This window comes from Spea bombifrons, chromosome 3, assembly GCF_027358695.1.
Source record: "Spea bombifrons isolate aSpeBom1 chromosome 3, aSpeBom1.2.pri, whole genome shotgun sequence".
Classification (NCBI taxonomy): Eukaryota; Metazoa; Chordata; class Amphibia; order Anura; family Pelobatidae; genus Spea; species Spea bombifrons.
In genome coordinates this window covers 13,362,825-13,386,725 of record NC_071089.1, presented here as the reverse complement: position 1 = coordinate 13,386,725, position 23,901 = coordinate 13,362,825, and the positions used below count along the sequence as shown (strand labels likewise).

Below are 23,901 nucleotides of genomic sequence, written 5' to 3'. Positions count from 1 at the left end.
AAGTAACTAGATGAACCTGTTATCTATCAGCACCTGCTTTTGTGTCAAACACTCATAGAAAAGATGTACTAAGGTTTATTTGCGTAACGCTCTGGTGAGGTCACAACCTTTTGAATGTTGTACAGCATCTCTAATGTCTTGAGTTTTATTGATTTGGTTTTTAAAAATGTAAAGGCATAACCCCACGCAGATCTCATCAGCTGTTCAATGTTTTGCACGCAAGTAATTTGTCAACCCAAAACTACCCAATCTGTTAGCGTGGAATTAATATAAAGTCATGTAAGTAAGCATTCGCTGCCTTGAAAGTGCCTGAGGGTGCTAGAGAGTGAGCTTGCAGTATAGATTGGTGACCTCCTTAAACTGTCACCAGTGAAAAGTCTTAAGCACTGCAACTGGTCTCTGGACCTGAAACCTAGGCATGTGTTTTGTAATATCAAAAGAGTTGTAGGTGTGGGTTTTTCTGTTTGACTCTGACGTTATTGTAGGCACGCGCTCCGTCTGTTACCGTAGTTTGTCATAGGAGCTGTTGTAACCAACACTCCATTCAAGCTCTTAAAAACTAGGTGTTTTCTCAAATTGGAATTGCCAATTGTACTTGGGCAGGCATCCAAGCTCGTAATGCAGTCTATGCTTATGTTCATGGTGGTGCTGTCACTAGTTCTATGTCTAAGTGTTGTCATGTGACACAGACTCTTGTGGAATGTTTAGTCTTTTTAGGGGTGCAGAGTTGTGCTTACAATATACAGATAAGCCAGTAGACTGGTTCATAGCTAATTACTTGCAGACCACAAGCTACAGGCAGCTACTTCAGCTGCTTACTGGCCTGCCTTTTAATCCTACATTTTAACTTCACTGCACTTCACAGGTTATGGGTTGTAACAAACCTGTTTTTTTTTTTTTGTGGGGGGGGGTTCTCTAATGTATACACATGCCATGGCACCTAGGAACTCCATCCTGGCACATAGTATTTCACTTGCTGGGCACCACCTCTACTTGGCGTATGCCTTGCTGGGTGATCAGTAAGGGTCACTTGGTGCAACATTACTTAGCAGTGCAGTAGTGTTTGCAGCTCCTGGGTTTTGTGGCTGGATACTAAGCCCAGACTTCCATGTGACATGAACCATACATTAAAAACCCGCCATATACCATGGACTCAAACGTCATTGTTCAACTTTGGTAATAGCAGTGTGTGCCACAGCTGCCATAAAATGTATAGTGTCTTAATCTGTCTCAAAACAATCTCACTGATCAGCCAGCAAAGCTGTTTCGTTTGAGAAATGCATAGCTTGTACTAGCTCAGTAGCCAGATTTACAGCTTGTAATAAACCTAGCTGCTCCATCCCCTGAAGCCACACATTTTAGGCTCTCATAGTAAGTAAATCCAGAGCATCATTCATTGTAATGTGTTAATCCACGGCCAATTGAACAGTCAAACAAGTGTATTCCCAAATGCCACTGTGGCACGTTGTCAACCTTTGTTTCCATTCAGTGATCACTCATGCACTTCAAAAAACTCTTGGAACTTTTTCAACAAGATCATGCTGATTTGTTTGCTCATCCTCTTGAGATCACATTAATATGTCAGTTTAACACCAGGCAGCTGCCAGTCTGCACATCAGAAGATTTGTATAGCGATTTGTACTGCTTCTCAATCATGTGCTACGACTCCTCCAGCCTAGGCTATGTGTGAAGCTTTTATTAAAAAAAAAATAACTTTTTAAAAATCTTGGACTTATTCCTAGTGATAAGACATCATTGTCTGTCTTGGCTCTAGAATGCTGCAGTTTAGAAGTTAGTGAAGATTATTTGAACATTATTTCCTGAGACTTGTTGCTAATCCTCTAGTGGTGTGTGCATGATTTGCTGTGCCCTGGTCTGCGTTCAGCCTTGTGTCGGTTATGGTCCTCAGATGGTGGGCTAATGGAATGAGAAGCAAGCAATGTTCAAGTTTCTACAGCACATGACAAGTGGGTGTATTGTGCCAGTCGAACTGCTGAGCGAGCAGAAGAAAACTGATAACTTTTTGGATCATTCCGCCTTAGTGAAGGGTTATTTTGAGACTCTTTAATACTGCTTGCCAGGTATTAAAAGGTTAGAGGAAAGATATCCTCGGTCACACATGATCATCTGGAGCTCTACAACACCAGTGTTCTAAGATTACTTGGTCTTGCATGTGAGGTTTTTAAGTTATTACTGAATCGTGTATTGGCAACACTATTGATTCTTATGTTTTCTTGCCACTCTTAGGCTGACCAACTGACAGAAGAGCAGATCGCAGGTATGGGATACATGGCACCGATGCATGGTTTTGTCAGCACATTCTACAAATTGCTTAATATGACACAAGACATTGTATGACTTTTCCCTCTCCTGTTTTGCAGAGTTCAAAGAAGCCTTCTCGCTATTTGACAAGGATGGTGACGGCACAATCACAACAAAGGAGCTGGGCACAGTTATGCGGTCGCTCGGACAGAACCCCACAGAAGCAGAATTACAAGATATGATCAATGAAGTAGATGCAGATGGTGAGCACTGTTACTTAATTATTTGTCATTGACCACCCTCCAGGGCATCACACTTACTTGATGCTGTCTTCCACAGGTAATGGGACTATTGATTTCCCAGAGTTCTTAACAATGATGGCTAGAAAAATGAAAGATACAGACAGTGAAGAAGAAATCAGAGAAGCATTCCGTGTGTTTGATAAGGTAACTCACTACAAAATGGATTCAGCACACTTAGAATCATTCCAAAGTCTTCCTGGATGAAGCAAAAATCTGTACTGATCTGTGACAGCTTCATGAACATTGCAATGGCTTTGCTTGCTTAATCTTGGGGTGATAAAACTTGTTCTGCCTCTGTGCCTTGTGCAATGAGTCCAGAGCCTCCATTGGCATAGTTACATGGTAACTTCCACAAGTGGAGTCAGAAATATTGGGATTAGAGAGATTGTGGAATGTTGATATTTGGCAACTATACTCTGTAACATGATTACTAATAGCTTGTGCAACATTCATTCAATTGACCAGAACGTAATGCACACGTTCTAGCACAGTGCTGCCTGCCTAACCGATATGCAAACTCCATGCAAAATACCCTGCTTAAGCCAGCAAATTGCTGATAAGACTTCTGGTCTATTTATACTGTCCCACCCTATTTGTAGGACGGGAACGGCTATATAAGTGCCGCAGAGCTCCGTCATGTGATGACAAATCTTGGTGAGAAGTTAACAGATGAAGAGGTTGATGAAATGATCAGGGAAGCAGATATTGATGGAGACGGTCAAGTAAATTACGAAGGTAAGATTGCTTAAATGAAAACATTCCTCTTTTTGATCTTTCGGCAAATGTAGATGCCTTTCCAAAATATCAAAAAGTACAATCGTCCAAACAATAAGTCTGGCGAAGCAAATACTGTGGAAAGTGTGTTTTACACTGGATTGTGTAATTGACATTGTAGGTCTAACATGCCGTGGCACTGCAAGCCAATGCTAAATGGCAGTTCCTGGCTGAGTTGTCCTAGCATGTAATATACATGTGCTGAGGCTGCTGGTTTGTACAACAGGGCTTTGCATGTAGTGGTGGATAGCTGAGAACCTTCATGGCTAGCCCTCAGTTGCCTTTCAGTTTGCTGATATTTGAAACTTTTCTTGAAATTTCACACCCAATTAATAAAATAGGGTGTATATGCCTAATCTTAAATTTATGAGGCGTTTCCTTGCTGGAAGCATGTTAGGATCAGCTGCCCCCCCCCCAACATAGTGTGAATAAATATCCTACAGATGTCTGTATAAAAATGCCCAAACACAAACTTAATCCAGTTTGGGAACCTCAAATCCCACTGCACACCACTATGAACAGTTCATATTTAGAAGTGATTATCTGCTGTATGCTGTCTTGACCATGTCGTGGTACTCGGTTTGTAATGTTTCTTCTCTCTTCTCTCTAGAATTTGTACAAATGATGACAGCAAAGTGAAGACTGTACAGAATGTGTTAAATTTCTTGTACAAAGATGTTTATTTGCCTTTCTTGTTTGTAACTTATCTGTAAAATGTTTCCCCTTACTGTCAAGAATGCATGTATAGTAATTTAGAATTTCATTCATGTTTCCCATATTACTGTCACTGTCTTAAATTTGTTTCCATGGAAAGGTGATCAAGTAACAAGCTGCATGTGGCTTACTTTGGAGTTCCTCTAAGCCCATAGTGCACACATTAGCTTGACGAATTTTGTTCTGACATGGAGCATCTAGAATTTTTTTTTCTATCTTCCCTATAAAATTGGATTTCTTCAAGTAACCTGTATGCTTGTTGGAATGTGGAGTAAACAACTAAACTGCAGATAGTTAACAATACTGAACTTATGTTGCACTAATGCAAAACTGGTATACCCAGGAACTCGTACACATTTCCCTTTCTCCCTCTGTGTTCCTCTGCTCCTGTCCTGTGTACATCTTCACTATGCTTTTAAACTTTTGTTTCTCTTCCTTTACCCACTTTCACTGAAGAGCTTGCAGCGCATTAAGTTACTGAGTTGTGAGCTCATACACCAGTAAAAGGTTTACTTTTTTAGCTTTTTTTTTTTCCCAGAATATCCTGCTTATGGCACAAATTTGCCTCAAATCCATTCCAAGTTGTATATTTGTTTTCCAATAAAAAAAAATTTATTATGGCTTCCTTTACTGTGGCTTGTTTTGAAGAATTGCGGGTGTATGTCTAGCAAGCTTACATGTTGTGGTTGGCCCATTCTGGAAGTGTATGTTAGAGTGTTAAATTGCTGTGGTAAGAGTGTTGTGCAATAATTTATCCTACAATGTGGCAGTGTGTACTTGGAGTGTGCCATGCCAGGTCCAAAGTATTTACAATGGTATAAAAATAATGCAAAAAATGGCATGGGTTTAAACATGCCACCCTCAAGCAAACTCTTCTGAATTAATTTTTTTAATTCTGGTTGCTAACCTTTCATTCAGCAGCACTCACTGAGCATCAGTAGGTCTTGGGTGCATTCACATCACAATACCCTCTCCCCTTGCATGTTTTGTGTTAGACTGAACAAAGCTGTGACTTGGCTTCAACGTGTGTGTAGAGCTAGGATGTGGTCAGGAATCTGGCATGTGCCATGTTGAGATGGCGCTCAAGAATAAACTAATCAAAGCAGTTCATGCCCAAAATATAATATACAAACAACTTTGAAAGTCTGCCTGTCTTCCTGTTGCAAAAACCTTACGCCATGGTCATCTTTGGGTTTATTTCATCCAATGTAGGTTTAAGTTTCCTCATTATTGTAATGCGATGAGCCACGAGTAACATTGCCCCACTGCTCATCTGACACAATGACATTTAGACAGTGCAAAATGTTTAGAGTTCCTTTTTCTTTAATGCTACCAAAAATACAACGCTCAGCTTACCCATTGCTGAGAATTGTGGGAGTTGTAGTTCAACAGATGCTGAAATGCTATAGGTGAGCATAAGGTATTCGGCAAACGATAACACAATGTGGTTTGGCCGCACCAGTGATTTGGCTTTAGGGATGTGTAGGAATGCCCGGTATCTTGGAAACCAAGAGAAACAGACATGGCTGCAGTTGGATTAATCGGAAAAGCAAGCAGAGAAAATCTAAACTATATTGAGAAGGTAAGAAATCTTTCTGTGCCAAACAAACAAAACCCAGGGCAAATAACCCTTTTTGGTGCCATAAGTGTGAAGACCTTAAACTTAATTTCTCCGCTCAGTCAGCACCTGGCAAAATCAGAGCAATAAGCTAGTGCGGCTGCTTTTACCTATTTGTGTATTATCTCCTGTCTTGTATTTTTTTTTTTTTCATAGCACCATTATATTCCACGGTGCTGTACTGTTTAAGTTTCTGTTTGATACTATTATAGTGAAGCGCATTCTGTGCACACAGGTTGCGATGGGACCCTGTGACGGATAAAATACATCTGGTGTTATGTGCGGTGCGTTTAGACATGAAATCCATGCACAGATCAGAAGCTTAGATAATTTATCCTTCAGACCTGGAAAAGTCTTGGAAACACCCATTATAATTAGCACCAAGTGATCAATTACAATTGCTAATGTATTATAACAATAAGCATCATTCTGCATGTAATTTCCACACAATTAACTTCTGGGCAGGCACGCATCTAATGTTCATCCACTTTTGGGCCAGGCGTTACGATGTGTGTAGAAGGTAAAATCCAGTCTTACAACCCCACCCTTGTGACAACCAGATCTGGTTTCAAAACCACCTTGAGCAATGCTGGTAATTTCAGCCGCTGCCGGATATCACAATAGGTTCTGGGTGTCTACGTTTGTTGCTGCCTCGCCTTGTCAAAGTCCTCTCAACCACCTGTCGCCGTAAGGGACGTGTCAGCAGCTTTGTTCTTGGTGGTCTTCTGGGTTTTTTGTGAGAATATTGCTTCTGGCATTCCCTATTAATGGAGAGCTTTCATATATTACCCAATAATCTAACCAGTGAATTCTTAGTATGTGTATGCAACACCAATATTATTAAACCCTTTATTAAAACATCTCTAGGGTGTGCTATAATTACTGCTACATTTCTAATCGGCATTTGTTCTCTTTTTTTTTTTTTTAACCCCCTCTAATTTAGCAACCTTTTTACCTGTCCAACTACCTGCGTGCAGATCAAGGTCCTTTCAGTATAATTTGTAGACAGCATTGGAAGGACTTGCCTTATCCCTCATATAAACTAAGCTTTATGATTCTTGATAACTCAGCATTTCTCAATAACAAGCTTCCTCTTTTATTTAACTTCTCCACATATGCTTCCTTCCCGTGGTCTCATTTAAGCATATTGAGGTTTGGGGAAAGTTTCAATACTTATTCCTTCATCGCAAGTCGTGAGGGTTCCGTAGGAACTTGATCTCTTAACACGACATATCTTGACAGCATCGTCAACCACCAGCTCAGAGGTTATGAAATCTCTTCACACTTCACTATTCTCACGCTGCCTTCATACACTCCGTAAAGCATCTGGTTTTTATGATAAGGACGCTCGAAGTGTAACTCCAAGGGGCAATGAAAAACCATCTGGGTGGAAGAAGTTGAGTTATTCAAGTTATTTTATTATTGTTATTTATAATATACGGTGTATATATAGCGCCATTATATTCTGCAGTGTCATACTATGGGTTTTTAATCTAGGTTTGAGTCATTTCACAAAGTAAAAATTGGTGTCTAAAAGCACTTAATATTTTATATAGGTATACAGCTAAACATGATTTTGATTAATGCTTAATGCTTTGGAATTAAAAAACCTATGGCTTGGAAACTATTTAGGAAACAGTAATACATGTTATTACATTTGGAATGGTCTTAGTGCTTATTAAGCCCTTCTAGCATGCAAATCATTAGTCATGACAGAGTCTAATCAAATCAAATGCAATTATTTGCTGGTGGGACAGAAACATGGTAAACCATAGATCATTGAGGGATGAGTTGCGCATGGTGTTATATGCAGTTCAGACTGACTCGGTAAAAGTACTTGAACTGGCGACAAACATTGCGGTTCTAGAGTTTAAAAAATATATAATAATTTGACCATGGTCAGATGTGGAGAAATGAAGGAATCAAGCCCACCCCATAATCTCTGAGTTAAGTGCTATCATCGTATGGGAAATCTGGCATCAGTGAGTTTCAGAATGGCCGGTATGTTCAGCAAGTGAGTTTTGTTGGTTTGTGCTCCCTAACTGTATCAGCATATCCCAGACTCAAGCTTCCGCTCTTCATTGTATCTTAGGAAACTCCTATACACATTTTCCTTCTCAGGGGACTACCTTTAAACATAACGCGACCCAGTACAGGCTGCAGTACACGTTCCTAAATTTCAAGTCACAAGCTTTCTATAAGAACTTGCTTAGATGGCTGATAGCAACACCCACCACCACCTCACCATCCAAGGTGGCCTCCATGGTCATTCAAATGGTGGTCATCACATCTCTTATCACTTGAACCTTGTTACAAAGCATCTTGCATTAATGATTAGTCACATGGGGAATCTCAGGGTGTAATTCCAAGGGGCAAAAAGCCTGTCTGCTAATGTGGAGATATTATAATAAAACAAAGTACCGTAGTCTATATATTAACGGTCATGCACATTGTCATATTCCCTCCAGACTTATTCAATAAACGTACATGAATTATCAGCGTAACATTTCTCTTCACAGATCAGAAGTGGCGATATGGAGGAGTCAACTGAGGACATTGAAGCTCAGAAAAAGGTAAATCAAAATTAAAACAAGATTAAAATTATGGCCCATGAGTGGGCCTGCGCATGCACGTCTGGGGCACCCACGACCCTCTCTGCAGACAGTATTCTGGGATGTAGCGGAAGGCAGTCGTGTGCGCGCAGCAACCTGCAACCAGTCAGCCATACTGGAAACTACCTGAGCCAGCATCAGCGGTATCCAGTAAGTAGAATCCCTATACCTGTCTTTGGTTCCCTGGTGTTCCTTGTTTCTAGGAGCTCAGAATGGTTGCTGGGTTTATTAAAGTGTTCTACAGCCATAAAACTCACAATAATATGTACGCAAACAACAGAGAATGTGTTTATTCAATTCTTTTTTTCACCATTTAAAGTGTTGGAGGTATGTGGTGACTGGGTTGACATTCTAGCCGATATATGTCACCAGCATTTGGTGATACTGGCATTAGTAGTGGTTGCTGGGTCACCATTTATGACGCCTCTTTTCTCTTGTAGGACAATGAAAAGAAAAAGCAATTGTTGGAGAGAAGTTCATGGTGGATAACTACAATAAAAGTAATACGAATTAAGATTCCCTGACAAATCAATCCAGTAGAATGTTCATAAACAAAGTAAAGTTTCCATCAGGCTTTAAGTATTTAAGTAGGGTGCGAAAAACATTCCTGGCCTCGGTGTCTGACTGCTGGCATCCTCTGGAATCCTCTAGAGTCCCAAGGAAAATAAACTAGGCCTATTGCTTATATGCAGGCATCGGTTTCCAAGATTGTATTTGAACTATTTTGATGTAACCTCAGCAACATCTCAGGTACCAAGAGGTCTTATATGAAACATTTCAATATATAAAATGATGAGAGGGAAGTATATTTCAAAGGAGACGAGGTGTTATGACATGAGGTCATAGTCTGAGCTGTAATTTCAGAAAGTTTTATTTTAATCTGGGTCACAGATAAGTGGAACAGTCTCCCAGCACAAGTGGCCGAGGTTAATACAACAAAGAAATGTAAACGTGCATGAGATTGGCGTATGGCTACCCTGGAAAGAAGAAAAGTCCAACGTTTGAGTATTATTTATAGTAGAAATAATATGAAGGCCAGATGAGCCAAATGGTTCTTATCTGCGATCAAAATGTATATTTCAGAACAAAAACTGATATTTGATGCAATTAGAACTGTAACCAAGCAAAGATATTTTAATCGGCAGATGGTAGGCTGTTCCATGTATCCACCATCCTCTTAGTAAAGTAAAACTTCCTTACGTTACATCTAAACCTCTGCTTTAGACGATGACCTCTTGTTTCTCCACTGATGATCTTTCTCCCTGCACGTTCAGATCTTCACAGGTTGATAACACTTTTACCTCTTTCTACTAATTTCCCGCAACATTCTTTCTACACCTTTATCTCCTGTCGCTTCACTTATTACCCAATAATAATTAAATATCCTGTGCTTTGCGACTGTTTTATGTAAAATGACTTCATCTGTCGTATCAGGAAACACCACCCCCAGGGACCTATAATTTGCCGGATTTTCTCCAAGATGCCCATTTTAACCCCGTACAGAAATCTTATAATTTCAAAGGGCAGGGCAGGAAAATGAAGTTACGCACGGCAGGGTCAGGCGAGATGCTGCTACCTGGTTGCTACAACTTTCTTGATCTGGCTTCCTTGACATCCAAGCTCCCGCAGACGTACTCGTTCAAGAATTCATCGAGACAAGTTATCCACCTCGGCATCAAAGATAAGGTAAAGTAAAAAAATCAGGTGTGGCTACATTCACCAAGATGGACTAAGGAACATATTACACATATCATCATTAGAGAATAAGAACTGGCAATCTGCTGATTTTAATATTTTTTTTAATTTTGAGTTTCTTAAAGAATATTAAAAAAGATTTGAAATGTTTAGAAAGCAAAAATCCAGTTAGGGTGAGATCAGGTGCACGGTGGTATTAAGATAGAAAAAGAAAAAAATGATCATTTTTAAACATACCTTGAAAATAAAATGTTACCGCTACACATAGATATTTACTGAGCATATAAAATGGTCAAACTGTGATATTTACTTCTCTTTGATCTGAAAGATGTATTTCGCAAAGGTTAATGGCTATAGGCACACGCATTTATTTACCATAATGTTAGTTATGTTAACCTGTTTTAGGGCTGCTTCTTGGATTTGTGGGACCAAAGCAACACGTGCCCCCCTGTGCCATTTTCAGAGCAGGGTTAACATATCTCCTTACATGTGGTATACTTCCAGTCAGCATGTGCATTAAAGTATATATATCATGGCTGGAGTATCCATGGCCACCTTCACCTTCCTACATGGTGGGATGGGGGCTGTGTAGAGCAGTCCTTGAGGTCCACAGACCACACTTTTTGGACATTTAGAACAGGCTTCTCAATTAAAATGTATTCATTTTCTTGTTTCTGGAAAATACTTTCTGGCCTGTTTGCGGCCCTTAAGGACAGGGGTTGTCCAGCCTTGGTGTAGAGTGTTTATCCTCCTCCCATGAGCTCTGAGCGGACACATCAAAACCTGGAGCTCTCCCTTATCCCTCGTTCCTTGTAAGGAAATTGAAGAAGAGAGATCTGTGACATCAGGGAAACAAAAGACCCTTATAGTTACCACCCCTGCAGTGCTTTTCAGCCCTGCTTTAACCTTCTTCAGCCATTCCTACCCCTATCTCTCTATATCTTAACCATACACACACCTATATATACCCAACTGATTACCTGATCGGTTATTGTTTCAAAAGGATCCATGTTTTACACACCTACAAGCTCTCCTCCGTTTGTATGTCACGCTCGCTGTAAGGCGGCACACGGGCTGCTCGTTTTATTAAATGATTATTATTTGTGTGATTTCTCCCGCTGTGTACGAAGCAGGAAGCTTGGCTCTGTTTCCTGTTGATGAAGATGGACAGTTGGCTTGTATCTATTGCGTTCGCCAGTCCCTTTGACAGGTGCAAGAGGGTTATGTAACAGTCATGTTACCACTCAGCTAGTTTGCACTAAATGATATCAATTAGGTAATGAAAAGAAATATGAGTAACCTAGAGCCCCGATTATTTATAGAAAGCCACGCACGCTGTATGAAAACAAATGCATTTCCCATATCCTATATCCCTTGTCATTACTGAACTGTAGAACCCTTTGGGATGAACATATCAAAATGCTGATAATTATATTTAATTATATAGATATATCAGTATATATATCAGAAAAGCATTTTACTTGTTTATGCTTGTGTTAACAAGCATCCATCAGACACTGATGTGTCAATCATTTGTGAATCATCTGTGAATTATGTGTAGTCTGCTTTATTTGCCTCTAAACCCTTTGATTTTTATGTGCCCCCAGTTCATTTTACTGTTTTTTATTAAACATGAGGATATTTTTCCTAACACATTTTTCCAACAAGAAAACCAAGATCAGCCATTTTGGATTGTGACGGTGCAGCCAAACGTACCAGATATAGGATTGAATATCTAGAAATAAACTTTACTACATAAAGATAAATCCGTAGTTCCGGAAAGTTTGTTTTGCTTGCTACTGACATCATAATACCATTTTGCTGTGTTCCTATATGTTAGAATAATGCTTTGAGGCCCCTATAGTTGCTAAAGATCCAACTAAAACAGTGAATCTTAATTAAGGAAATGTTGGAGCAGTGATGTGAAAACACAGTTTGCTTAAGGTTCCAAAGACACTTAATTCAGAATGCAAGAATTAATTAGTTAAAAGTGACTTGTCCTGGAGTAACCCATGATTGGCTCTCCGCCTGGCATGGAGCAACATTCCCCATGATGTCCAATGAGAACTGTAAAAGACTGTACCCACAGCTGACCGAAATTCATGGAGTTCCACATCTGACAAAAGCTACCCACTGGCAACCCTGGGTGTAGTCATTTTTAATTTGAATTAATTGACCTTAAAATTGACCTTGCATGTTTGTTTAGACATTCTGAAGAATTGTGTCTTTATTTCTAATGCATGTTTGAGCCAATTTGGCATGAATCTTTGCTTTGAAATGCCCGGCCTGGCCTACTGGAATACCAGGAGATTTCCAGATAGGCTGCACCCCCTCGGGTCGGCCTTGATGCCGGCAATCTTATTATATGCTGTCAAAGAAGCAGCAGTTGGATTGGTGGCATCGGCCACATGTATAATTACTCCCATGTAACATATGCCGGCCAGCACCGCACCAAACAGACTCACACGGCCCCTCTAACACCTACAGTTATACATACACATAGCCACTCTAACACCATGCACACATACACACATTTACTCTCTCTGATAATCCATGCAACTCACACATGTCCCCCTCCCCCAGCCTCTTACGATGTGGTTTTCAAATATACTTTAAAATGCAGGGTTTTGTCGCTAAACCAAAAAATATTTTTTGGGCTGGTCCTGCATGAGACTGGAGTGTGAAATGTGTAATGATTGTAGTTCAGAATCAAAAGGAATTTCTGACATTGAACGTAAATTGAAAGTACAATGGGTACAACTGCAACATGGTGATAAATATATTTCAACTTGCAGGAAATCAATACAGATCCGTGTCAGTATAATGTTGTTGCTCAACCTCAAGAGCCTCTCCCATGCAAGTAAGTAGACCTGTGGTTTAGCATTTATCAATGGAGGGAAATCCTAAATGAAGCACTTTCCTGTGGCTTTTCTCTTTTCTTGTGTGCTTCTCTCTTTCAGCCTCCATTTCCAGCTTTTTCATCTCATTCTCTCATTATCTTTTTCTCTTCCCAGTCTCTTCAATCTCTCCTCCATGTTTCCCCTTTACCCAGTATATTTCTCGTATTGTTCATTGACTTCTGCTCTCACCTAAACACTTTGTGTGCACCTTTTCCCTTAGTCGCTGTGTGCCAGCATGAAGAAAGACATATTTGTGTTTATACATAGAGTATTTGGTGGTAATAATAAATAATATAATAATAATTAAAATAATAATAATACAAACACTAATACGATACAAACAATAATAACTTGTTTCATTGAATTAATGAATGTGAAATGTTTAATCTGTCCTAGTACAGCAATTATAAATTGTGTAATGCTTACAATCGGGTGGTGCAATTATTTTTTTAATAACTATGTTGACATTTTTTCACCCCAGGCATTCTATGTTTCGTTCCGGAGTTAGGAGATTTCCAACAATCTATTTTGCACCAGTAAGTAATATTTTATGAAATAGCAGGTAAAGTTAGATTGTATTAAAATGATATAAAATTGTAGACTTCTGGCACCTTGTCTTTTCTGTATACCTCCTCAATGTCCTATTAATTGACTTTTTTGACACGCAGCAATAACTTAGAAAGCTAGTTCCATGTTTTCACTTAGGAAGAGCTGCTGGAGAATGAAAGCCATCATCTTGTTTTTCTTTCAATGTGTACCATTCACACTTGAATGGCCAAAGGGCATTTCTTTCAATCACAATAAGGTCTTAAAGCTGCTGTTCCACTTGATTCTATCGTTTTCCATTCCATTTGGAAACAACGTTTAAGCAGTGACATATCCTGCCTACCTAGGGTGGCAGGTCCGGGGGGAACAGATTAGCCTCTCGGACTCAATGGGCCGCTTACAGGGGCGATCTCTGATTTCCCCAAGCAGCCGGTTTACACAATGGAGGCTGTGCCAAGCCAGCAAGGCCTCAACAGAAGGCATTGAAGACATGAAGCCCCAGGATATGACAACATATTTAAGTATATATGTCTTGAAGTTCCTAATGGCAGTGTTTTCACTTAATTAAAACGCCTAACTTACCTAAGAACTTCTTGAAGCTCTCCGGGTAGGTATTTATCCCTTTTTGTATGAGAAGGCTGAGTAAATGGTTAATCGCAGTTTGCTGAATATTTGGAGAATTATACACTTTAAACCCCGGTGACACGCAAGACCTGTTGACATGGAATGACTTTGCACAAAGGGATTGCTACGTATTGTCCATTCTTGTATATAGTCCTGCCATAGATGCTTTACATATTCTGCTCATTAATGCATTTTACAAATGACGTGAATAATACATTGAAATTGAAGATTAGCTTTCCAGACACAGTTCGGATTACTCCCTCTGGAAAGTCTGCCTTGTAGATATGGTCCCGTTGTCTGTCGCTTGTATTACTATCTACAGTCTGATCCACGCACTCGGTTTGGCAACAATGAAATACACTACATGGCACTGCTTTATCATAGATTTTTTGGTTGATTTTTATCTGTATTATATTCAAACTCTAAAGATCATGTTTTCATGTCCTTTGACTGTTCCATAGGAAACCCTAGGCATTCAGATTTAAACCTGCTGGACTCATGTTTTGATAAATTGATCACTATTGTTGCTGGGAATTGAATTATTTGAATGAATTCTCTTTATTTTAAGTGTAGTTTGAATTCAGAATTCCTTCTCTGACTCTATGCGATAAATAAAATACATAACCTTTGGCTTCTCAATATATACAGTACTGTGCAAAGTTATAGACAGGTGTGAGAAAATGCTGTAGAGTAGGAATGTAATAGACAAATAAATAGTGTACTTTTATCATTTAACAAAATGAAAAGCGAGTGAAGAGAAGAAAAAACTAAATCAAATCAATATTTGGTGATCACCCTTTGCCTTCAAAACACCATCAATTCTTCTAGGTACACTCGCACAAAGTACGAGCTTTTATAAGCATATAATTAGGTGTATGATTAAACAATTATACCTAACAGGTGCTAATCATCAATTTAATATATGGGTTGAAACACAATCATTAACTGAAACAGAAACAGTTGTATGAAGAACAGCCAAACTCATAGCAATGCGTTTAACCACTTCAGTCCCCTATGGAGATATCTACCTGTATGTCCTAAAAGGCATTCAGTAAAGCCCTTTAGGACGTACAGAAACGCAGGGAAGAGAGAAATAACGTTTCTCCTTCTTCTCACAAATGGGAAAAAGTAAATAAAACGTTTTCTTTTCATTTTTTTAAAATCCCTAAAAATAATAATATATATTTTTAAAAAAGTAAACAGTAAAGAGGGCTAAGTGATGTCATTGTGACATCACTGGTTTGAAACATATTCGAGAGGTCCCAAAAGTGATCTCTATCCATACAGCACCAATAACAAAAATAGAAAATAATTTAAAAGTCCTATTCCTGTGACAGAAAGCATTCTTACTTTACTGCATTTCACACCTGCCTAAAACCATTTGCATAGTACTGTATATATATATATATATATATATTTATATATATATACTATAAATGCTCAGGTAAGGACCTAACAATGTTGATTAAACCTAACAAATTCATATTTTTGTACATTATGTATCAGAAAGAAAATCGTGTCCTAAAAAATATTGTTCAAAGTGCGCCCTTCTATTAATAAATGCAAAAATATTGAAATCAAACCAACAGAACAAATTCTGCCTGCTCTCGCCCATTATTATGTTATTAGGACATTAGGCTTTAGATGCTTAATCCTAGCAGAGACGTGGCCTGTTCCGCACTAAATCAATTATTGTTATAACTGAAATGCCAAAATAATTGTTTTCAGTACATATTAAATCCGAACATCTGTTGCTTCCTGGTTTCATGTTCCGTACACAACCATGTTCTTTCTTAGTGGAGCCTTAAAATATCGTAGAACATTATTATTATTACTATATTTGGGGATTTTAACAACACTTTAACTAAAAAAAAGCCACTAAACAAAACATTGTATACAATACCTAGCCATTATGTACAATGACTGAAGTCTACCAGGAAACCCGGGAAATAAAAGAACGATAGCTGTTATATCTCAAACATCTCAAGGCAGAATAAACACATCACTCAATACATATAATAAGTACATATTCCAAACACTCTTGGAAGGGTGAGAGTGAACAGGAGTTACACCTCTCTCTCCAACTCTTAACCGCCAGGGTATACCGATGGGTTGTCATTGACCTGCAGGCCCACCGACCCACCAACAACATTATGAGGCCCTTCAACCAGCCTAGATCATTTATAGGTTCTAATATTGTAAATCATTTTTATAACATTAGCCCCCAGAAACCTAAGCTTCTGAAAAGTATGGGCAATAGTTAAACGGGATTACATTGTCTCGATGTCTGAGTATTTGTTGGATTCTGATTTGTTCTTTCCTGAGTGTTGCCCAGCAACAAAACAGAGCTGGTGTTGTGTCTAGCACAGTATATGTTCCAGGCTGGTGCCGCTAACGTTCTTGACATAGGGTAGATGGAAATCAATCTTGCAGAAATGAGTACTGGTTGTATAAACAAGAAAGGTATTTGCGGCTTATCTCTGATTAAGCAAACAAGGCTTGGAGTACTAGGTGGTACTAGGTGGTAGAATGACAAGAGCCTCTCCGTGATCCACTGAAAGTGTAAGGCAGGGCCAGACTGGCAATGACAGGGAGACCCTGGCACTTTAAGGCCAGGGGCCGTCTGATGACGTAAGTGCTGCCACAGGCTACATTTATATGCCCAATTATCATATATCCAGCTTATACAGCAGAGGCTTTCAGCTGCCCTGAGGTCTCCAGTCCCAGCAGGTCATCCTGTATAAACCAGAGCATTAAAATTATGTTAGCCAAGCACCAAGTGTAAATTCACCACTTTTATAGATAATTATACGCGTGGCTGCACGCCACATTTATATTCTCATGCAGTATGCTATTGGCATATCAAGCCAGTGGTCGAGTGTGTGACGCAGCCGGCCAGCGGCCCACCAGGCGTATGCCCGGTGTGCCAGATGGCCAGCCCTGACCTGGTGTAAGACAAGAGAGCAGCTCAATAGCCAGATGGTGCAATGGACATTCTCTGAACTCTTATTGCTTCACCGGTTCATGACTCCTACCATAGATCTTATGCTGATTATGAACCATGGGACTTCATGCATTGATTTCCCGCTAATCTCGCCTATGTCTGAAGGAACAAACCCAACACTTTCATTCTGTATTCAATCAAAGGATCCCTCCACATATCGCAAATGTATTTCTGCTTAATCAACCTCATGTTACACTTGCCAGGTACCTTCCATCGAAAGTTTTCCTTTGCCCAGTGAATGTAGTTGTGTATAAAATGATTAAAGAAAAAAACCACTGACTCTATTTTATTTATGTTTATAGAAAGAAGGTCCGGGCCCTGGAGAATATAATTTAAAAGCCGATGTCTCTCGTGGTATTTCATCATGTTTCAAGTCAAATGTACCCAGACTGCACTCATCTTATTCTGTAAGTTCTGATAACAATAAGTCAACGAACGGCTTTCATTATATAAAATGTTGTGAATATGAATCAAATATGTAAATTATAGGCAGATAATCTTCCCGCTTAATTCATGGAACATGTAGATGTTGTCGTCGTAGATATGGCCAGACTTTAAAAGCAGCGTAGTATCATATATCCCAAAAACATGTGCCGTTCATACACAGTACACATGTCCGCATGTGCATACAAAGTACATTTAAGTTACTACGTTACTTATTGATACTCTTGATGGTAAAAGGCTTTAAGCAAGTAAAGAGGACCTAATAAAATGGGTGCAGCACAAGGTCATATAATTTCCAGTTGATAAGGATATTGATGATGGTAGGATGCTCCTCTAAGGAATAATTCATGTGAATTATTTGTAAAGTAACCCAAGCTACACGGTATGTAAACTATGTGATGGGCAAAGACACTTGTTGTACTGTGTTATATGGTGATAAATGGGACAAGTGTTTATGCCAAGTTAAGTTATAGCTGTGTCCATACCCCACACTGTACTATACCGGTTCCTAGCCTTAGTTTACCAGTTCCAACGGAGAATGAACCTTCATCTCAAGCTATCCAGAAGCCATATTGGTTACTACCCCTACCCCAAGGTTTGACCATCAGAATGGACAATGAGTATAATGGCCTGAAACTATGTCCTGCTGTGTCTGGGCCAAGCCATGAGATAAAGGGGAAATTCTGTAGTGTAGGGTATGTTTTAGTACATGAAGTGCCTCAATATTCTGGGGTTTATAACATCACACCAAACGGAATTCTTGGAAGCTCTGATCGAAAAGGAAACTCATATGAAGAGCACAGAAAGGATCTGATCATTATGTATATGTGTCCTAAGGATACCTTGTGGCTATATGTGACAATGCCAAATAAAACAAACAAAGGAAAAGAGTAGTAGTACTGACCTATAAACTAAAAAATCAGCCTGGACAGCTAATGCCCCTGAGCCCACTTTGCTTGTCCTTCTTTTGCTTTACATTACAGGCCCATTATGGAGCTTAGTAATGTATAATGCATAATATATTATTGCATGTAATTTTTTTCACAATTTATAAAAACATTACTTTAGCATCCACATACTCAGCAAGCAATATTCAACCATACTAAGGCCCTGTGAAACTATTTGTGAGGTCATATAATTCATTTGGTTGTCTAGAGACACAGGAAATATGTCATTTACAGCTGCTTTAATGGCTTATCACCAGCTTATACCGCCGAGGCTTTCAGCTGCCCTGCAGTCTCCAGTTCCAACAAACGCAGAGCAGCACAAAGGTCATTCTGTGTAAACCGGGGCATTGAAATGATGTTGGCCAAGCACCAAGTGTAAATTCACCAGTCTTTTAGATAATGTCTGAGTGACAATCACATTGCCGCTAAAGAGGACCCCTGGAGACACTTGGAAGCCGATCTGGTATTTTACTTGATGTATAAGATTTCCTTTAGAAAAGTGCAACTGTGTATTTTAATTCTTGAAAGTGTCTTACGTTAGAGGGTGGTTTTTGCTTCACCTATAAAATATCAAAAGGGAGGGTTTAAAATATTTGAATTTCAATCTTAAAAGAATGCTAAATGATATGTTTTACTGTTCTAGAGAGCTAGTGCCTTCTTGGGACCAAAGTCCCTCTGTTTCCTATCCTGTCCATCTTTTTGGGATCTGATGATATTTGGTATGTTTAAGACCCCTAGCCATAAAACTCACTTTAATGTGGCACTAAAAGACATTAGCTAGTACAAATAAAAAAGACAATAACAAGATAACATCAGTCGCTTTTTCAATGGATGCTCTTCATGGTAGATAGCAGAGGAAAAATCAGTCAACTGAGAATTCACAATCGGATGGATACAACGCCAGAGATAAAATGATCACAAGTAAAAGTAATCCTCCTGTGGACTGCAATGGGAAAATGTAGGATAGAAACATTGATATATTGGTTCAGATTAATAAACCATTTTTTTCCCTTGCTGTCTATGTGAGGATTTCTCTTCAGCCCAATGTTTCCAAAATGGCGTGCTGGATCTACTGGATCACATTATTATTATTTTTTTTTACCATCATCTAGTGATATATTTAACTTAGGAGCTGCCCTAGGCCAGTGTTCCCAGCTACCCCACAGGACCGACCTTGCTGCACCGTATCTCGCCTGCTCCTCACAACCTACAGTCTACTCTGTGCTAAAGCACCAGGAGGTGCCGACATTGTGGCGGTCCGCTTATATATTGGGAAAGCTAGTGACCGGAAACAAGGGAGATCAATGATCTCATAGTGTGTACATATCACAAAAATAATGTAAATAGGGCCCTTTATGCAGATTTACAGTCTACAGGTAATATTTACCCTTTGAAATGCACGATTAGTTCCTCTCGGTGCTACAGGGGGAGTGCATACTGACAGCAAAGGCTAAGCGAATCTATGCCAAGGTTCCTGTCCCCTGCTCCGTGGTCTGTCATGTTACAGAGATGTAAGTAAGAGGCGTGAGGCTAATTATGTTAGTAATTGCTTCCAGGAAGAACATGGAATTCCCCTGGTACTCATATGTAGTGTTTCTTCCTCCTTTAATAGCAGCGTTCACATGATACACTTGATCTCCCAAAACCAGAAGTGCCATCATTTACCGAAAAAGTGAAGCAATAAATACTCCAGGAGCTGACAAATAAAAACATTGTCAAATACCATGAAGGGTGGCTTTTAATGCAGGTGTGTTAAATCATATGATTGGTAGAAAAGTGGAACAGCCTCCTAGCAGATGCGGTAGATGTTGATACAGTAAGATAATTCAATTAAAGTCTGATTTTTTACAGCAGAAAAAACAAGCAGACTAAATGGGCTGAATGGGTCTTATCTTATTTGTAAATATGTGATGTATGTAAGGTTAAAATAAAAATGTTCAAATATTTTGAAATAACATTGAAAAGTTACTGATCGCAGATATGAAAAATCGGAACTCTACACATTTATTGGATTTTCTCATCACTGCGGCATGGGTTAGTGGAAATTTCCAGGTAAAAACTGAGGTTTACAGACCTATTAAAACAAATAGAATATTAAACGACAAATCATGGTTTATTTTTTTAAAGAAATGAAAGCATTTTTAACTGTCTTTACAGAGAACGGCAAAAACAGACTATTTATATTTTACCTCTAATCGTCTTCACCGTTGTCAGTGAAGGATCTTGATTTCTCTAAGGAAGCTCATTTCCAGAAGGCTGCTTCACCACCTCCAGCATTACTTGTTATTACATAGTAGGACATTTAGGGAGAAAAGGAGACAGAGCCAAATATAGTGTTCTATGGTGACTCACTACCCTGTCTGTTAATCATTAGCATCTTAACTCGTCGAGCACCAGGGCGCTGAACCAGGGCACCGGTCTCTGAATCAGAAACAGATCTCAAGAACAGAGATGGGAAACAGAAACATCTCCAAAAATTAATGACTTGTCAAGAATAGTTTAGGTTAAACTGATAAAAGAGGAACAATCAACAGGAACGCTCCTTTGGTTGCTATGGGAATTTCACTTCTTTTCCCACCTTGTGCTGGAATGACTCTTTATACATAATCCCCTATTGTTCCCAGTCTACATATCCCATATGCATTACACAGGGCTATACCTTGTAAATTGCTCTGCAAGAAGTCCTTGTATAATGCATAATTCAATCTGTGAGGTGACCTACAAGATGTTGAAGGTCCACAGACCCCATCCGGTGCATCTCTCCCATACTGCTTCTCTGCTCTGTCAGAAGGAGGGTGTAATGTAAAAAAACAATTAAAACTTGCCCCCTATTAATGCTACACTCCTCAGGTAGGGGGATGAGGTCCGCCCAAGCACTCCATGCGTTCCCTCGGCACTCAAAGGGTACAAACCTGTAAAGGGAAATGGACACCACTAGCCTTTTCAATCCCCTGCAGTGTTGATCTTTAAGGCCATTGTTCCTCAAGGAGCCATACAAAAAATATTAAAGGTAATCTATCCATGCGATGTATTGAAAAAATGGCCCCAGTGTCTGGAAGATGCATTTGCATGACATGGTCTTTTGACCTCAATGGGCCCCATACACTAGAATGGTATCCATTGAGTTTCTAAAGTGAGTTGACTTTAGTGAATTTGTGAGTTGGACTTTTGTCAAATTCATGCAACTTTGCTTCTGAAAACATGAATTTTATGCCTACTTGTAAGCATTCACAGGTTAGTGAATAGACCCCTATTGGTCAGTGCAACTCTCTTGCCAGCTCCCTCTGAATATTGTGTGTTCCTATCTGGTTTTCTAGGCTCTCATATTCTTTTCTATGCATTTCTCTCGTTTGTTTATCTGTGTGTTTTTGCTTCTTTTCTTATTTCTCTCCACCAATTTGTGTGCCTCTCTTTTTTAAAAAAGCTTCTCGCTATAAAACCAGAAGCCGGTGTTTCTGGCCGGTTTATATCTGTGCGTAGCCACTCCGGTTGGAGTTCCAGCAGTTGATATGGATTCATCAGCTGCGAGTTCTGGGATTTTCCCATTAAATCATTGAAGAGCGATATGCCTCGTAGCTAAATTATGCATGAGTTAAGCCAAGTGGGGGCTGTGTTTTCAAACAAAGTAACTAAAACCAGGATAAAACGCATACACAATGAAATAGTGTTCTAGATTCTAAGTATTGTCAAGTGATTGTGAATTGAAAGTGGACTAATGCAGCTGAGCCTGAAGGGGAGAATTCAGGAAAACAGGCAAACAATTTGACCCATGAGTGTAAGTAATGAGAGCTGCTTTTAGTCATTTCATCTACTTTAGTGGAGTCACATGCTCGGCAAATAATTGTGATTTCTACTTGAAGAATCCTCGTAGTGGCTTAAATCTTTTTACTGAATTCGCTAACCATTTTATTTTCTATTTTAGAAGACTCCGGGTCCTGGAACATATGATCCAATGTGACAGCCTCTGAAACCACGACCCACAGTTGCCAAAATGGGAAGTTTAAACAACTGCTTTTTCTGTAATTCATTTGACTTTTAAATTGTGAATCACAGAAAGTAACTACGACTCCGCTTTCTTTTGTTAAACTGCCCCCCCCCCCGAAACACTGCAAAATTACGAATGCACCAGTCAAGAGTAGGCTGACACATATTTGACTAGAAGGCAAACATATTTTTTTTTGTCCCAGCAAGATTCCACTTAGTGTGTTTGTGAGAGAGTGTGTTTTATTGCATGAAATAACCTGAAGCCATGAATGAGAAGCAGGTACATAACAATCAATTCTCACCTAAAGTATGTACACAATTCCAGAATATTTCCCCTTTCAGATGGTCAATGGGTTGCATAGAATTGACAGGAGTTCATAAATATCTTATGAATATGATGACATGCCTCCCAATGTTGGTGGCAGCCAAAGCAGGATGCAGGGTGGGCTTGAGGCTGAGCATGGCCTGTCCATCTACCCCATATCCCCTTGTAAGGTGGCAGTATGGGCGCTGTGATTGAATTCCAGGCTGCAAAGCACCTCGATCATTTGTACAGCTCAATGGGATAGCGAGGGGACATCCTCTGATCTCCCCAACTGGCTCATGATCACTACTGCCTGCAAATCGGGAAAGCAGACACAGTGCCCAAAGACCAGGACTGTCTTGCGGAACACAGAATTGATGGTTGGTGTGTACTCATCTGTATGGACCCAACGGGCCCTAACGTACCCAAGTTGTTACCAGAAAATTAACTTACAAGTGCAGTAATATACAAACTGTGACTGTCCATCAAAAGTTCCCCATTGAACTTAATCAGACTGCAGAGAACGGTATTGATGATGATGTTTCAGATTTGGCTCATTTAATTTGTGGAGGAATTATCCAGATTTAAAAAAAATGTTAGTACTCAATGGATATTGTTAAATAACAGAATCCTTATAGCAGGGATTTTTGTAAATTTATTGAACTAAACTAGTCACAAAAAAACACTGTAATATACCAATTACACAAATTTTTATGCCAATATGAATATATCTCTAGTTTATAGCATTCATCCTGCCAAAAATTGCCAAGGTTGCATTCAAAATATCCTCCATATGTTTTAAAATGAAAGGAAAAATATAAAGTATAGAATAATGTTCTAGTTTTACCAAGTCAATGAGAAATGCCGAATGATGGAAAAAATTAGAGTCGTTGGTTTGTAACACTTGGGAGTCCTGTTTAGAAGACATATGCTATTTATTTATCTCTAGGGGACTTTCTTGGCATATGGGGTCTGAATCCTGCGACCTATGGGTGCGATACATTAATAAGGCTTGGGACCACAAAAGAAGGGTCTTACGTTTTATTGTAGGGGCTACTGGAAGATGGTGAATGAACCTGCCCATCATTTATAATAACAAGGTAAAGGGGCGTCCAAAGATACATCCAGCTTTTTCTCCATTAACACTTAATAAACCACATATATATAAAAA

General features: G+C 39.3%; 2 protein-coding genes across 3 annotated transcripts in view; both read left to right on the top strand.

Annotated features, from left to right (window-relative positions):
* CALM2 (calmodulin 2) overlaps window positions 1-4,677 on the top strand; it is a 186,015-nt gene extending 181,338 nt beyond the window's left edge. For both annotated transcript variants that reach the window (XM_053461086.1, XM_053461085.1), the window contains exons 2-6: window positions 2,248-2,278; window positions 2,382-2,525; window positions 2,602-2,708; window positions 3,164-3,299; window positions 3,949-4,677. In XM_053461086.1, coding sequence (XP_053317061.1) covers window positions 2,248-2,278; window positions 2,382-2,525; window positions 2,602-2,708; window positions 3,164-3,299; window positions 3,949-3,977 — 447 coding nt within the window. In that variant the 3' untranslated portion in view covers window positions 3,978-4,677. The remainder of the gene's footprint in view (window positions 1-2,247; window positions 2,279-2,381; window positions 2,526-2,601; window positions 2,709-3,163; window positions 3,300-3,948) is intronic.
* Window positions 4,678-5,574: 897 nt separating this feature from the next.
* STPG4 (sperm-tail PG-rich repeat containing 4) lies at window positions 5,575-22,492 on the top strand. Its single transcript, XM_053459186.1, is given in 8 exon segments — window positions 5,575-5,634; window positions 8,190-8,243; window positions 8,723-8,782; window positions 9,717-9,968; window positions 12,773-12,837; window positions 13,359-13,413; window positions 17,354-17,458; window positions 22,365-22,492. Coding segments are annotated over 8 exon segments (768 nt in total). The 3' UTR covers window positions 22,482-22,492.
* Window positions 22,493-23,901: the final 1,409 nt, after the last annotated feature.